This window comes from Mesoplodon bidens (genome assembly GCF_964165515.1).
Source record: "Mesoplodon bidens genome assembly, chromosome: 7".
Taxonomy (NCBI): domain Eukaryota; kingdom Metazoa; phylum Chordata; class Mammalia; order Artiodactyla; family Ziphiidae; genus Mesoplodon; species Mesoplodon bidens.
Window position 1 is genome coordinate 69,348,480 of NC_138164.1, and position 15,664 is coordinate 69,364,143.

At 37.9% G+C, this 15,664-nt stretch overlaps 1 protein-coding gene across 3 annotated transcripts in view; it reads right to left on the minus strand.

Moving 5' to 3' along the window:
* Positions 1–15,664, minus strand: part of CCDC90B (coiled-coil domain containing 90B) — a 54,561-nt gene that overhangs the window by 2,290 nt on the left and 36,607 nt on the right. For 2 of the 3 annotated variants that reach the window (XM_081239505.1, XM_081239506.1), the window contains 5 exons: positions 12,692–12,793; positions 11,657–11,698; positions 11,486–11,557; positions 11,337–11,390; positions 9,393–9,507 (listed from right to left, as the gene is read on the minus strand). In XM_081239505.1, the coding sequence (XP_081095631.1) occupies positions 9,393–9,507; positions 11,337–11,390; positions 11,486–11,557; positions 11,657–11,698; positions 12,692–12,793 (385 nt within the window). The remainder of the gene's footprint in view (positions 1–9,392; positions 9,508–11,336; positions 11,391–11,485; positions 11,558–11,656; positions 11,699–12,691; positions 12,794–15,664) is intronic. The other variant, XM_081239504.1, reaches the window with a different exon arrangement.

Sequence of the window (15,664 nt, forward strand, 5' to 3'; positions counted from 1 at the left end):
CTGGAAGAGCAGAAGAGGAGAGGAGGGCATTTGCCCTGCCCACTCCAGCCCAGGAAGCCTGCTGGGCTCCAAGGTGAGGTCCCCTGCCCTCTGAAACGAGGGGTTGGGGGCACACCTGGGTCCCTTCTGTTCCTTGAGCCTAAGCCCTACCCCCCAGAGCCCCCGGGGCCTTTTCCAGCCCTGTGGGTCCTGAGCATTGGCCCTGCCCACCGCCCAAACCTCACCCTTGCTTAGGTCCCACTCTCCACAGCCAACGCCCTCCTCCCCCATCTTTTTTCCCCCCTCCTCCTCGTTTTTACTATTGTGGTACTGATGTCCCTTCCGGTTGTTGATTCATCTATATTTTTATTTTTACATTATTTGTAACATATCTGTTAGTTTCCTAGTCTAATTTTATTTTTTACTTTGTTATTGTTCTTTTTTTTTTGGCCACCCGATGCAGCTTGCAGGATCTTGATTTGTGAACCCAGGGTTAGGAGGAAGCTCCTGTGGTGGGAGCTCCAAGTCCAAACCACTGGACTAACAGAGAACCTCAGACCTCAGGGAATATTCATTGGAGTGAGGTCTCACAGAGTTCCTCATCTCAGCACCAAGACCCAGCTCTACCCAATAGCCTACAAACTTGTGTTGGAAGCCTCAGGACAAACAACCAGTAAAACAGGAACACAATCCCACTCAAAAGAAAAAAAAATGAGATGGCAAAAAAATATGTCACAGATGAAGGAGCAAGGTAAAAACCTACAGGACCAAATAAACGAAGAGGAAATAGGCAATCAATCTGAAAAAGAATTCAGAGTAATGATATTAAAGATGATCCAGAATCTCAGAAACAGAAGCATGGATTGAGAAAATACAAGAAATGTTTAACAAAGATCTAGAAGAACTAAAGAACAAACAGAGATGAACAACACAATAACTGAAATGAAAAATACACTAGAAGGAATCAATAACAGAATGGAGGCAGAAGAACAAATAAGTGAGCTGGAAGACAGAATGGTGGAAATTACTGCTGAGGAGCAGAATGAAGAAAAAAGAATGAAAAGAATTGAAGACAATCTCAGAGACCTCTGGGACAATACTAAACGCACCAACATTTGAATTACAGGGGTCCCAGAAGAAGAGAAAAAGAAAGGGTCTGAGAAAATAATGTGAGGAGATTATAGTGGAAAACTTCCCTAATGTGGGAAAGGAAATTGTCACCCAAGTCCAGGAAGCACAGAGAGTCCCATACAGGATAAACCCTAGGAAAAACACACCAAGACACATATTAATCAAACTAACAAAAATTAAATTCAAAGGAAAAATATTAAAAGCAGCAAGGGAAAAACAAAAAACAACATACAAAGGAATCCCCATAAGGTTACCAGCTGATTTTTCAGTGGAAACTCTGCAGGCAAGAAGGCAGTGGCAGGATATACTTAAAAGTGATGAAAGAGAAAAATCTACAACCAAGATTACTGTTCCCAGCAAGGATCTCATTCAGATTTGATGGAGAAGTCAAAAGCTTTTCAGAGAAACAAAAGCTAAGAGAATTCAGTAACACCAAATGCTAAAGAAACTTCTCTAAGTGGGAAACACAAGACAAGAAAAAGACCCACAAAAACAAACCCAAAACAATTAAGAAAATGATAATAGGAACATACATATCAATAATAACCTTGAATGTAAATGGGTTAAATGCTCCAACAAAAGACAGACTGGCTGAATGGATACAAAAACAGGACCCATATATATGCTCACTACAGGAGACCCACTTCAGACCTAGGAACACATACAGACTGAAAGTGAAGGGATGGAAAAAGATATTCCATGCAAAAGGAAATCAAAAGAAAGCTGGAGTACCAATACTTATATCAGATAAAACAGACTTTAAAATAAAGACTGTTACAAGAGATAAGGAGGGACACTACATAATGATCAAAGGATCAGTCCAAGAAGAAGATATAACAATTATAAATGTTTATGCACCCAACATAGGAGTACCTCAATACATAAGGCAAATGCTAACAACCATGAAAGGAGAAATCAACAGTAACAATAATAGTAGGGGACTTTAACACCCCACTTACACCAAAGGACAGATCATCCAAACAGAAAATAAATAAACACAAGCTTTAAATGACACAATAGACTAGATAGATCTAATTGATATTTATAGAACATTCCACCCAAAAGTGGCAAAATACACTTTCTCCTCAGGTGCACATGGAACATTCTCCAGAATAGATCACATCTTGGGTTGCAAATCAAGCCTCAGAAAATTCAAGCATCTTTTCTGACCACAATGCTGTGAGATTAGAAATCAATTAAGAGGAAAAAAACTGTGAAAAACACAAATACATGGAGGCTAAACAGTGCACTACTAAATAACCAAGAGATCACTGAAGAAATCAAAGAAGAAATTAAAAAAATACAGAAACAAATGACAACGAAAACACAACGACCCAACACCTATGGGACGCAGCAAAAGCAGTTCTAAAAGGGAAGTTTACAGCAATTCAATCTCACCTCAAGAAACAAAAATCTCAAACAATCTAACCCTATACTTAAAACAACTAGAGAAACATGACCAAAGAAAACCCAAATTCAGTAGAAGGAAAGAAATCATAAAGATCAAAGCAGAAAGAAATGAAATAGAAACAAAGAAAACAATAGCAAAGATCAATAAAACTAAAAGATGGTTCTTTGAGAAGATAAACAAAATTGATAAACCCTTAGCCACACTCATCAAAATAAAAAGGGAGAGGATGCAAATCAATAAAATTAGAAATGAAAAAGGAGAAATCACAATGGACACTGCAGAAATACAAAGGATTATAAGAGACTACTACAAACAACTATATGCCAATAAAATGGACAAACATGAAGAAATGGAAAAATTCTTGGAAAGGTACAATTTTACAACACTGAACCAGGAAGAATTAGAAAATATAAACAGACGTATCACAAGTAACGAAATTGAAACTGTAATTAAAAATCTTCCAACACACAGAAGTCCAGGACCAGATAGCTTCACAGGTGAATTCTATCAAACATTTTTAGAAGAGTTAACACCAATCCTTCTCAAACTCTTCCAAAAAACAGCAGAGGGAGAAACACTCCCAAATTCATTCTATGAAGCCACCATCACCCTGATACCAAAACCAGAAAAAGATATCACAAAAAAAATTGCAGACCAATATCACTGATGAACATACATGCAAAAATCTTGAACAAAATACTAACGAACAGAATCCAACAGCACATTAAAAGGGTCATACACCATGATCAAGTGAGATTTATCCCAGGGATGCAAGGATTCTTCAATATACGCAAATCAATGTGATATACCATGATAACAAATTAAGGAATAAAAACCATACGATCATCTCAATAGATGCAGAAAAAGCTTTTGACAAAATTCAACATCCATTTATGATAAAAACTCTCCAGAAAATGGGCATAGAGGGAACCTACCTCAACATAATAAAGGCCATATATGACAAACCCACAGCAAGCATCATATTCAATGCTGAAAAACTGAAAGCATTTCCTCTAAGATCAGGAACAAGACAAGGATGTCCACTCTGGCCACTCTTTTTTTTTTTTTTTCTTTTTGCGGTATGCGGGCCTCTCACTGTTGTGGCCTCTCCCGTTGCGGAGCACAGGCTCCGGATGCGCAGGCCCAGCGGCCATGGCTCACGGGCCCAGCCGCTCCGCGGCATATGGGATCCTCCCAGACCGGGGCACGAACCCGTATCCCCTGCATCGGCAGGCGGACTCTCAACCACTGCGCCACCAGGGAGGCCCTGGCCACTCTTATTCAACACAGTTTTGGAAGTCCTAGCCACGGCAATCAGAGAAGAAAAAGAAATAAAAGGAACACAAATTGGAAAAGAAGAAGTAAAATTATCACTGTTTGCAGATAACATGATACTATACATAGAAAATCCTAAAGATGCCACCAGAAAACTGCTAGAACTAATCAATGAATTTGGTAAAGTTGCAGGATACAAAATGCACAGAAATCTCTGGCATTCCTATACACCACCAACAAAAAATCAGAAAGAGAAATTAAGGAAACACTCTCATTTACCATTGCAACAAAAAGAATAAAATACCTAGGAATAAATTCTTCCTAAGGAGGTGAAAGACTTGTACTCAGAAAACAATAAAACACTGATGAAAGAAATCAAAGATGACATAAACAGACGGAGAAATATACCATGTTCTCTGATTGGAAGAATCAATATTCTGAAAATGACTATACTACCCAAAGCAATCTACAGATTCAGTGCAATCCCTATCAAACTACCAATGTCATTCTTCACAAAATTAGAACCAAAAAAAAACCCGAATAGCCAAAGCTATCTTGAGAAAGAAAAACGGAGTTGGAGGACTCAGGCTCCGACTTCAAACTATACCACAAAGCTACAGTAATCAAGACAGTGTGGTACTGGCACAAAAACAGAAATATAGATCAATGGTACAGGATAGAATGCCCAGAGATAAACCCACGCACATATGGGCACCTAATTTACGACAAAGGAGGAAAGAACATACAATGGAAAAAAGACAGCCTCTTCAATAAGTGGTGCTGGGAAAACTGGACAGCTACATGTAAAAGAATTAAATTAGAACATTACCTAACACCGTACACAAAAATAAACTCAAAATGGATTAAAGACTTAAATGTAAGACCAGACACTATAAAACTTTTAGAGGAAAACATAGGAAAAACACTCTTTGACATAAACCACAGCAAGATCTTTTTTGACCCACCTCCTAGAGTAACAAATAAAAACAAACAAATGGGACTTAATTAAACTTAAAAGCTTTTGCACAGCAAAGGAAACCATAAACAAGACAAAAAGACAACCCTCAGAATGGGAGAAAATATTTGCAAATGAAACAACAGACCAAGGAATAATCTCCAAACTATACCAACAGCTCATGGAGCTCAATATCAAAAAAACCAAACAATCCAGTTAAAGAATGGGCGGAAGACCTAAACAGACATTTCACCAAGGAAGACATACAGATGGCCAAGAAGCACATGAAAAGATGCTCAACATCACTAATTATTAGAGAAATGAAAATCAAAACTACAGTGAGGTATATCACCTCATGCCAGTCAGAATGGCCAGTATCAAAAAAGTCAGAAACAATAAATGCTGGAAAGGGTGTGGTGAAAAGGGAACCCTCCTACACTGTTGGTGGGAATGTAAATTGATATAACCACTATGGAAAACAGTATGGAGGTTCCTTAAAAAACTAAAAATAGAACTACCATACGACCCAGCAATCCCAGTACTGGGCATATACCCTGAGAAGACAATAATTCAAAAAGAGACATGCACCACAATGTTCACTGCAGCACTATTTACCATAGCCAGGACATGGACATCAACAGATGAATGGATAAAGATGATGTGGCACATATATACAATGGAATATTATTCAGCCATAAAAAGAAATGAAACTGAGTTATTTGTAGTGAGGTGGATGGATCTAGAGTCTGTCATACAGAGTAAGTCAGAAAGAGAAAAATACCATTATGCTAACACATATATATGGAATCTAAAAAAAAAAAATGGTACTGACGAACCTAGTTGCAGGGCAGGAATAAAGAGGTAGGCATAGAGAATGGACTTGAGGACATGGGGTGGGAGGGCAAAGCTGGGACAAAGTGAGAGTAGCGTCGACATATATACACTACTGAATGTAAAATAGTTGGCTGGTGGGAAGCAGCAGCATAGCACAGGGAGATCGGCTTGGTGCTTTGCGATGACCTAGAGGGGTGGGATAGGGAGGATGGAAAGGAGGCTCAAGAGGGAGGGGATATGGGGACATGTGTATGCATATGGCTGATTCGCTTTGTTGTGCAACAGAAACTAACACAGTATGGTGAAGCAATTATTTTTAAAAAATGGCAAAAAGAAAAAGTGATTTTATAATTATTAAACATTTATAAATAAAAAATGAAATTTTAATGGAAGCCCTTTAAAAAAAACTCAGTGAGGTAGAAGAAAAGGCAGAGAAAGCATCAGGCTTTTTTAAAAAAAAATTAATTAATTAATTAATTAATTAGTGTTTGGCTGTGTTGGGTCTTCATTGCTGCTTGTGGGCTTTCTCTAGTTGTGGCAAGCGGGGGCTATTCTTTGTTGCGGTGCGAGGGCTTCTCATTGTGGTGGCTTCTTGTTGCGGAGCATGGGCTCTAGGAGCACAGGCTTCAGTAGTTGTGGCACGTGGGCTCAGTAGTTGTGGCTTGCAGGCTCTAGAGTGCAGGCTCAGTAGTTGTGGTGGCCGGGCTTAGTTGCTCTAAGGCATGTGGGATCTTCCTGGACCAGGGCTAGAACCCGTGTCTACTGCACTGGCAGGCAGATTCTTAACCACTGTGCCCCCAGGAAAGGCTCGCATCAGGCTTTTTAAATAGTTAATATACCACCTGCTCTCTATGTTACATCATTCTGGATAGAAAACCTTTCTGTTCTCCTTAAGAAGGTGAATTTGGGTGAGGCTTTTAGGGACTCCCTAGATTCTAGTCTGTTTAAACAGCCATGATTTTAAAATAGAGACTCTGAGATGAAGAGCAAACTTCTATGATTAAAGACACAAGAGGGACTTCCCTAGTGGCACAGTGGTTAAGAATCCGCCTGCTGATGCAGGGGACACAGGTTTGAGCCCTGGTCCAGCAAGATCCTACATGCCGCGGAGCAACTAAGCCCGTGCGCCACAACTACTGAGCCTGTGCTCTAGAGCCCCCATGCCACAACTACTGAGCCCGTGCACCTAGAGCCCAGGCTCCTCAACAAGACAAGCTACTGCAGTGAGAAGCCCACGCACTGCAATGAAGAGTAGCCCCTGCTCGCCGCAACTAGAGAAAGCCTGCACGCAGCCAAACAATAAAAAAAAAAAAAAAAAAAAGACATGAGAAACAGCCTTTCATAGTTAAGGCTATCCTATTTTTAATGTGTAAATCTAATTATACATTATCCCATTTGGTCACACTACTTACTGAAACTTGATTAATGACAAGATCATTTCCTTAATTTTAAGAAATGGGATTAGGTCTCTCTGAGACACAGCGGGAAACTGGACAGTTGAGGAGAAAGAATAACACTTAAACAGTTTCTTGTCTTGTTGCCACTGGTCAATTATACATTCTCTCATTTGATCCTGCTACTGCTTACCATGTTCCAGATAGTGTGCTAAAGAATTTCATGTATCACCTTATTTATCCATAATTAAAACCCTATGAGGTTGGTGATAGTATTCCCATCATACAGACGAGGTAACAAGCCCAAAGTTTTACTGCTAGCAAGTGGTGGAAGCAGGACTCAACACTATGTGCACCTGTCTCCAAGGTAGTTGCTGTTACTCTTAAAAATAAAGGCTGGTGCCTTCAGAACTGTTAGTTGTAAATCCTCAGTGAAAAAAGGAAAGGAAGATAACTCTTTAGGTAAATACACTAGAAGAAGCTGAGTGGAATACAAAGCTCTTCCTAACCTGTGGTGCTTTGAGGTCTGTTTTGAAAGTAGGAATGAACACTGCAAACTGTGCTGATTTGGCATTTCCCATTAGCATTCCTATTGGACAGAAGATCTCTGGTTCCAGAGACTTTGCTAGAATAGGGGTTTTCAAAACTTGTTTTAGCCTTAGAACCCTTTCTTCAAATGAATCTTAGATGCTAAGTCATTCAAGTTGAAGAGAGGAAGGGGGAGTCGGGGTGTGCATCAGCTGAGGGCTAGGGGCTCCATCTCTACTCCTGCTGCTGCTTCAACATAATTAGGGCCTACCCAGAAAATCACTGATGGTATAAAGCAGCAATTTTATTTCAGACAATTCAATAACATAATTTTTAAATGTGCCTATCTTTTTGACCCCAATTTTTAGATGTGCATAATCAATTTATTATATAGAAATACTAGCATGACGGCATAAAGGGGTGTGTGTGTATTTACTCACATATATATGGCTATTTGGTCCAATAGTTTTTTAAAATAAATTTATTTATTTTATTTATTTTTGGCTGCATTGGGTCTTCATTGCTGCACGTGGGCTTTCTCTAGTTGTGGCGAGCAGGGGCTTCTCTTGTTGCAGAGCACGGGCTCTAGGCACACAGGCTTCAGTAGTTGTAGCACGGGCTCTAGAGTGCAGGCTCAGTAGTTGTGGCGCACGGGCTTCATTGCTCCGCGGCATGTGGGATTTTCCCAGACCAGGGCTCGAACCCGTGTCCCCCGCGTTGGCAGGTGGATTCTTAACCACTGGTGCCACCAGGGAAGCCCACAATATTGTTTTAAATAAAAACAGTTGGGAGCAGAATGTCTGTTAATAGAGGTTTGGATAAATAAATTATGGTATTTTCATACAATAGTATGTTTTCTAGTAAAAAAAAAAGTATATATGTATTCATGTGGAAAGATAATCAAGACATTTGGTTAAATTTTTAGAAGTTGTACTCTGTACAGTATCATCTAATTACTGTTTAAAAAAACTGCAATGTTCACATAAAGAAGGAAAAGCCTAGAAAGATATATACTACTAATAGTAAATACATATGGGGAGGGAGAAGGCTTTCACTTTTACTATATTGCTTTTGAATTATATGAACAATGTAGGATGAAAATATATTACTTTTTTATACAAAGAAAAATGTACTACTCGACTAGGGCATTCTTTCTAACTCCTTGGGGGCTCTGTAAATTGGTCAGGTCACATGGTACTTGAGGAACTCAGTATGTGACAAATAATCTAATTTTGTGTAGTATCCCTGCTCTGTCAGTTGGATTCAAGATAGGAGGTAGTTTTTGCCCCTTTGCTTGCTGTGGTTTGTTTGTTTTTTTTTTTTTTTTTGCGGTACGCGGGCCTCTCACTGTTGTGGCCTCTCCCGTTGCAGAGCACAGGCTCCGGACGCGCAGGCCCAGCGGCCATGGCTCACGGGCCCAGCCGCTCCGTGGCACGTGGGATCCTCCCGGACCGGGGCACGAACCCCTGTCCCCTGCATTGGCAGGCGGACTCCCAACCACCGTGCCACCAGGGAAGCCCTTGCTGTGGTTTTTAATGGTCTATTTCTATTTTGGTGATCTTTATCTAAAAATTTTCATTTTTTTCATTGTGGAATACCCAGTGTATCTTTGTATCGTTTTGTACTTGTGTTTATGTTTATCTTTGACATCCATATACTTTTTCCTATTAGGAGGATGCAGAGTTGCCTGTTAAACTTATATCCTATATTTACTGCCTATTAAATTTACATTTTCCAAGTACTCCAGGGAACCAAACAATAAAGGAGATCTGTTACAGCTCCTCCTTTTTTTCTTCTGTGCCCCATGGCTACCTTGGGAGGTAGGAGCTAATAAGTCCGAAAATCAAATGACAGTAATTCCTTTCTCTGACAAACACAGCCTTACCTGCAAGGTAACGAATTGTCTCAAGCTTGTTAGACTCCATTAGGGTTTTTAAAGAAGCAATTTCAGTGTCAATTTTGTTACCGGTCTCTGAAATAATACCTCTGGTTTTGGTATCCTGTAGTAATTAAGAATAAGACAATTAAATTTTGTCCCTGTGTATCGTGGAGAAAAATGTTTACTTTAGAAATCCTCACTTATGGGCTAATTTTGTGTAACAAAAGTTTTAAGTGGGGAAACAGTAAAAAAGCACAGTGATATTAAAAAGAAAAAATAACACTACATGAATATTACAAATTGACAAAAAGTATTCCTTCTACTTTGATATTTGGAGACTATTTCTTAGGATTATCACATTCTGGGCACATTCTACTAAAAGCCTCACAGGAAGATACAGGCATACCTCATTTTATTGTGCTTCGAAGATGCTGCATGTTTTTTTAAACAAATTGAAGCTTTGTGGCAACCCTGAGTCAAATAAGTGTATTGGCACCATTTTTCCATGAGCATTTGCTCACTTCATGTCTCTGTGTCACATTTTGGTGATTCTTGCAATACTTCAAACTTTTTCATTATTACTATATTTATTATGGTGATCTGTGATCAGTGATCTCTGATGTTACTATTGCAAAAGATTACCATGCACTGACAGCTCAGAAGATGGTTAGCATCTTTGTAGCAGTTATTTTTAAATTAAGGTATGGATATTGTTTATTTAGATATAGTGCTACTGCACACTTAATAAACTACAGTATATTGTAAACATAACTTTTATATGCACTGGGAAACCAAAAAATTTGTGTGACTCACTTTATTTCAGTATTTGCTTTATTGCTGTTGTCTGGAAATGGACCTGCAATACCTCTGAGGTATGCCTGTATTTGAGACCTAAATATATGAGGATAAACTAAGAAGCAAAAATGTTAGTCACAGAACTATCACCTTATGTGTATAAAGTCCATAGGATATCATAGTTAAAACTTTAAATATATTTTGCAAAAGGAAAAACCAACTGGGTTTATAATATGAACTGGCACCAATATTAAAGGAGAGGGCAGAAATGCTTGTTGGGTAACACTGAATGCTATATGCATAGGGACTAAGGGGTAGAAAGAGAAATAAGATGATATTTAGAGCTCAGAAATTAGCTGGGAGAGAATTTGTTGATTCCCTTGTTTATCTCCTTTATCTGGCCAAGAAGTTAGAGAAGGGAATATAGGCTGCTTAGAACGGCAAATGGGACCTTCGCGTCTACTGAATTATAATCAAGAGTGATGTCTCTTATGTTAGACTGTAGACCGAGTGACTTTTAACTTTTAAGAAAAGGACTAGGCTGAGTCAGAAAGCTAGGTTTTACTCAGCCACAGAGATTAAATAATGATCACAATTTAGGATTACTGAGAGGTAAACAGTAGTTATGAGTATGGAGTTTAGAATCCAGGTTGACATCTGGCTCTACCACTTTTTAGTTGTGTGACCTTAACTTCCTTCTGCCTCACTTTCCAAATTGGTAGAATGGGAATAGAGTGCCTACCTCACACAGAGGCTGATACGAGGATTAAATAAATAATAGACAAAAAAGGTAAGTAAAACAGTATCTAACATAAAAATTTTTTATTTGACTGAACCTAGGCATTCATTGAAATACTAATTGTGAATCCTTGTCTTTTTAAAAAAATAGTTCTCTTCCATATAAAAATAATTTAGTTAAAAAGAAGTATGCTACCTGGAAAGCTTGATTCTGACTCAGAAGTCACAGCTCAGGTACTACCATCCACCTGGTAGCAGCTTCCCCCAAAGTACTGGTTAACTATAATAGCTATGAGGAAATCATGGATTCTATAGGGCTAGCTTGTTGAAGTCCAAACTTATAAAATGATACACATAAAGGCAGTTACATAAGGCATGAGAGCTATACAGAAGAGAAACTTTTACATAGCAGCTTACATTTTTGGTAAATTCTGTGGTTGCCTCCATAAGTTTCTTTTCTTGATCTGTAAACTAAACGATATGGTTTATCAAGAGGTTAAAAAAAAGAAGACTAAAAGGAATTAAAAAGGAGTAAGCGCAAAAAAGTACATTTAAAAGCACGTTACCATATCTGTTACTCTGCTCCTTTCTAGGTTGATATCCAGTTTATTATCTGCTCTGATTCGACTGGTTTCATTCTTTAAAGAAAATAAAAATATTTAAAAAGTGATCTTGTAATGAATATTTGTTCTGAAATTAATGAACTATTCTGAAGTGGGGAAAAAAGTTTCACTTACTATCAGTTGTTGCTTAACTTGTTCTAATTCAATTTTCATTTTCTAGGTATAAAGAAAGATCACACACAATTGGTGTTAAACCAAAAGTCCATATTATGATTTATTAAAAAAAATCTGAAACCCTGCATAAGCAAAAATTGGACATTCTGTGGATTTCTAATACATTATCTGATTAAGAATAAAGACAAAAAAAGAATAGTTCATCGTATTCAGAAAATAATTATGAACATAACATTAGACAATGTATTTATGTTTCAATATAGTAGTCCCCCCGATCCACTGGGGATATGTTCCAAGACCCCAAGTGGAGGAAACCTCGAATAGTGCTGAACCCTATACGTACTATGTTTTTTCTTATACTAATGGGTAGGTAGCATATACAGTGTGGATACACTGGACAAAGAGATGATTCATGTCCTGGGGGGAATGGAGTGGGACAGTGAAAGATTTCATCATGCTACTCAGAACAGTGTGACATAAACATATGAATTGTTTATTTCTGGAATTTTCCACTTAATATTTTCAGACTGCAGTTGACCACGAGTAACTAAAACTGTGGAAAGCGAAAATGCAGATAAGGGGGGACCTACTGTATTCTACTTTAAAAAAAAAAGATTGATATTCTAAATTTTAAAATATTTTAAGCTAGTGGGTACAAAGTTCTGACTGAATTACAGAAACATTTTTCTCTTAAGTGACAAAATAATTATTACAGAACCAAAAAAATGGAAAATGCCACATTACTGTCAGTTCTGAGAATATTATTCTGAACTACACTAGAAATTTAATAAAATATATGTAGCTCAAAGATTTCCTTTTATGTGACCTGTATAAGATACAACTGTCATTCTTTAGTATGTAAGAAACTATGATGTATACATAGATTAGGTATGGTCAAACATGTATCTTTTATCTAAAAACTTGCTAATAATTATTTAATAACCACATGAAATTGTTTTGGGGTCCTTTTCTTCACCAAGTAGGATACTTATGAAATCAGTTATTTTATTAGTAATAAATTGAGACTTGTATCACCTGGTTCTCTGCTCGCAGATTTGCAAATTCACTTTTCTCTAGGATGACCATGTCTTTCCTGATGGAGTCCAAATGAGCCATTAACTGTTGTACTGTTATTTCCTAAAATGCAAAATTAAAATAACCGAGTGATGCCATCCCCTTGCATGGAATTGTTCATGAAACTTTAAAAAAATTATTGTCTTGCTACAAGGTATAATGTTGCTTGGCTAAGTAAAAAACAAAACAAATGAAACCTATATATCTGAAATATCAAAATTAAAAGAAGTAGGAGATTCAAGGAAGAAAAAGTATTTCCCAGTGAAGAGAAACAAATGTCTAGGTCTTTTCAATGAAAGAATCCCAATTAAATGCTTACTTAACCTCCAAGAGTTCCTCAGCAAATACTCTTTGTTTATTTATTTTTTAAATATCTACATGGGAAAGTTTTTATCTTTCATTGCTTTTTTTTTTTTTAATTTTTATTTTTTGGCTTTGCGGCATGCGGGATCTTGGTTCCCAACCACGGATCGAACCTGCACCCCAGGCAGTGGAAGCACAGAGTCTTAACCACTGGACCGCCAGGGAAGTTGATTTTGAAGGATCTTCTACCATCAGAAATTTCTAGGATACTGAATAAGACTTAGAAGTCAGGTAATAAAATAGAAGTATGGTTTAAATAATTGTCAGTATAACATAGTTTGGTTTAAATTCCTGAGTATCTTTCCTATATTTGGCACTACAAAGAATTTGTGAAAGAAAAGGTGGCCCCTATCTGATATATATATATATATTTTTTAAGTTTTTAGTTAACACCTCCGTCACCACACAAGTTCTTTCTTTTTTTAAAATTTATTTTATTTATTTATTTTTAGCTGTGTTGGGTCTTCATTGCTGCGTGTGGGCTTTCTCTAGTTGCAGTGAGCAGGGGCTACTCTTTTTTGTGGTGTGTGGCCTTCTCATTGCAGTGGCTTCTCGTTGCGGAGCATGGGCCCTAGGTGCGCAGGCTTCAGGAGTTGTGGTGCGCGGGCTTCAGGAGTTAGCGGGCTCTAGCACACAGGCTCAGTAGCTGTGGTGCACGGGCTTAGTTGCTCCGCGGCATGTGGGATCTTCCCAGACTAGGGATCGAACCTGGGTCCCCTGCATTGGCAGGCGGATTCTTAACCACTGCACCACCAGGGAAGCCCTATCTGATAGATTTATAAACTTTTACTTTGCTAGGGAGGGTTTTTGTAGAAATGATTTAAAGCAGTCTTACAAGGCAATATAACTCTCACCACTAAACTTCTCAAAATCGTGTAGCTTGCTGACTCATCTTTTATCTCTTTTTAATCAAAAGAAAAAGTAGACGAAGGTGTAACCTTGAAAAAGACCCTCTATAACAGGGTTTATAAACAAAACAGAAAAACCCAAACAAGAACAGAATGACTAGTGGAACTCCCATTTTGTCATAGTTTGTGGCTAGGAGTGCATTGTTGGGGTTACAGTCCTCCACTGACCACAATATGGGTGAGAAAGGCTATTTCAAAACTGCCTTGACATTTAGAAAACAGAGGCTATAGTAGTTTCCAGATGCATGGCTACAGAATGACTCAGTCTTCAAAGGGTCTGGAATGCACACATCTTCTCCAAAAACAGCTCTCAGATGGCACAGCCACATAGACTGGAGGTTAAAAATGTGAGTTCTGGAGTCAGGCTGCCTGGGTTTGAATCCAAACGCTGCCATTTACTATGAGCCTTTGGGCACGTTATTTAGCTTCTTTGACCTCCTCTTTGCTGAAATGGGAATAATAACTACCTATACCTTATAGAGTTGTTTTGAGGATTAAATGATATAATGCATGTAAAATGCTTACAGTAATACTTGGTGCACAGTTAGCATTCGATGAATGTGATGAGACAGGTGTCTAATAGCTGAAGCAGGACAGTGTGACTCCAATGTTTTGATGTGGAGGGAGTTTTGCTTTAAATATTATTCCTATCATAAAATTAAAAAGTTATTTTTTACTGTGTACAATAGACATCCCTGACTCTAATGCCTTCCCTAACCCTCATCTATATTATTGGGGAGGAGGTTCATTTTCTTTTATGCAGTTCTGCTTGAAATATTCATGAGAATTACCTCAGAAGTCATACAGAAGCGGCCTCTAGGGGTTGTCGGTCTTGTTCCCCCCAAATATCATTATGAAGGAGTTCTAAGACATTAACTATAATATTATTTTTGTTTTGAGTCTTTAATAAAATGTTATTTTATTACCAGAACTACATAGAGAAGGGTAGAAAATGTAACTACATACTTCTTATAGACTCTGAACTTGAGAATAAGGAATTACTGTGACTCTAAACTCTTTCTATCTCCCTTTCCGCCTTTAAATAGTTTGGGACTCAAAAAGCCTATAAGATAGCACGTATGTCCATCTTCAAAAACTTTAAGTGGAAAAATATAATCCAGTCAAATCTATTAAAAGTGTGATCATTGTAACTATTGTGGAGCCACCAGAGAATATGAATGTTATTCAGACTATAAGCAAATTCAGAATATAACCGAATTCTCAGACTGAGCACACTTGACTTAGCATGGCTCTTTCTGAAGTGATCAAGTATGAAGCTTGTTTGCCTCATGGCCGATGGCTCAAGGATGGAATGGGATTTTGATTTCATACACCAGTAATAAAAAACCCAAAAGTTCAGTAGTAGTGTTCCTACATCCAATCCTACATTTTAAATGTAAGATTAAATGGCCCTGGCAGCATAAAAATTCTGCAAACAACAGTTTTAATTCACTGATTATGTTACAGAACAACTTAAAAATCTGATTTAAGAGTACCATTAACTCTTTCAGAATAGCTCAAAGGTTTGGGGGGGATTAAATGAGTGGCTTTTTCTTTGGTGGATTTAATAGTCTGTTATGATCCTGAATAAATTTAGCTAAAATAATACACATACAAATTTAAAGTTAAGTTAAATCTAGGGGCTGAATGCTTTTAATGCTAA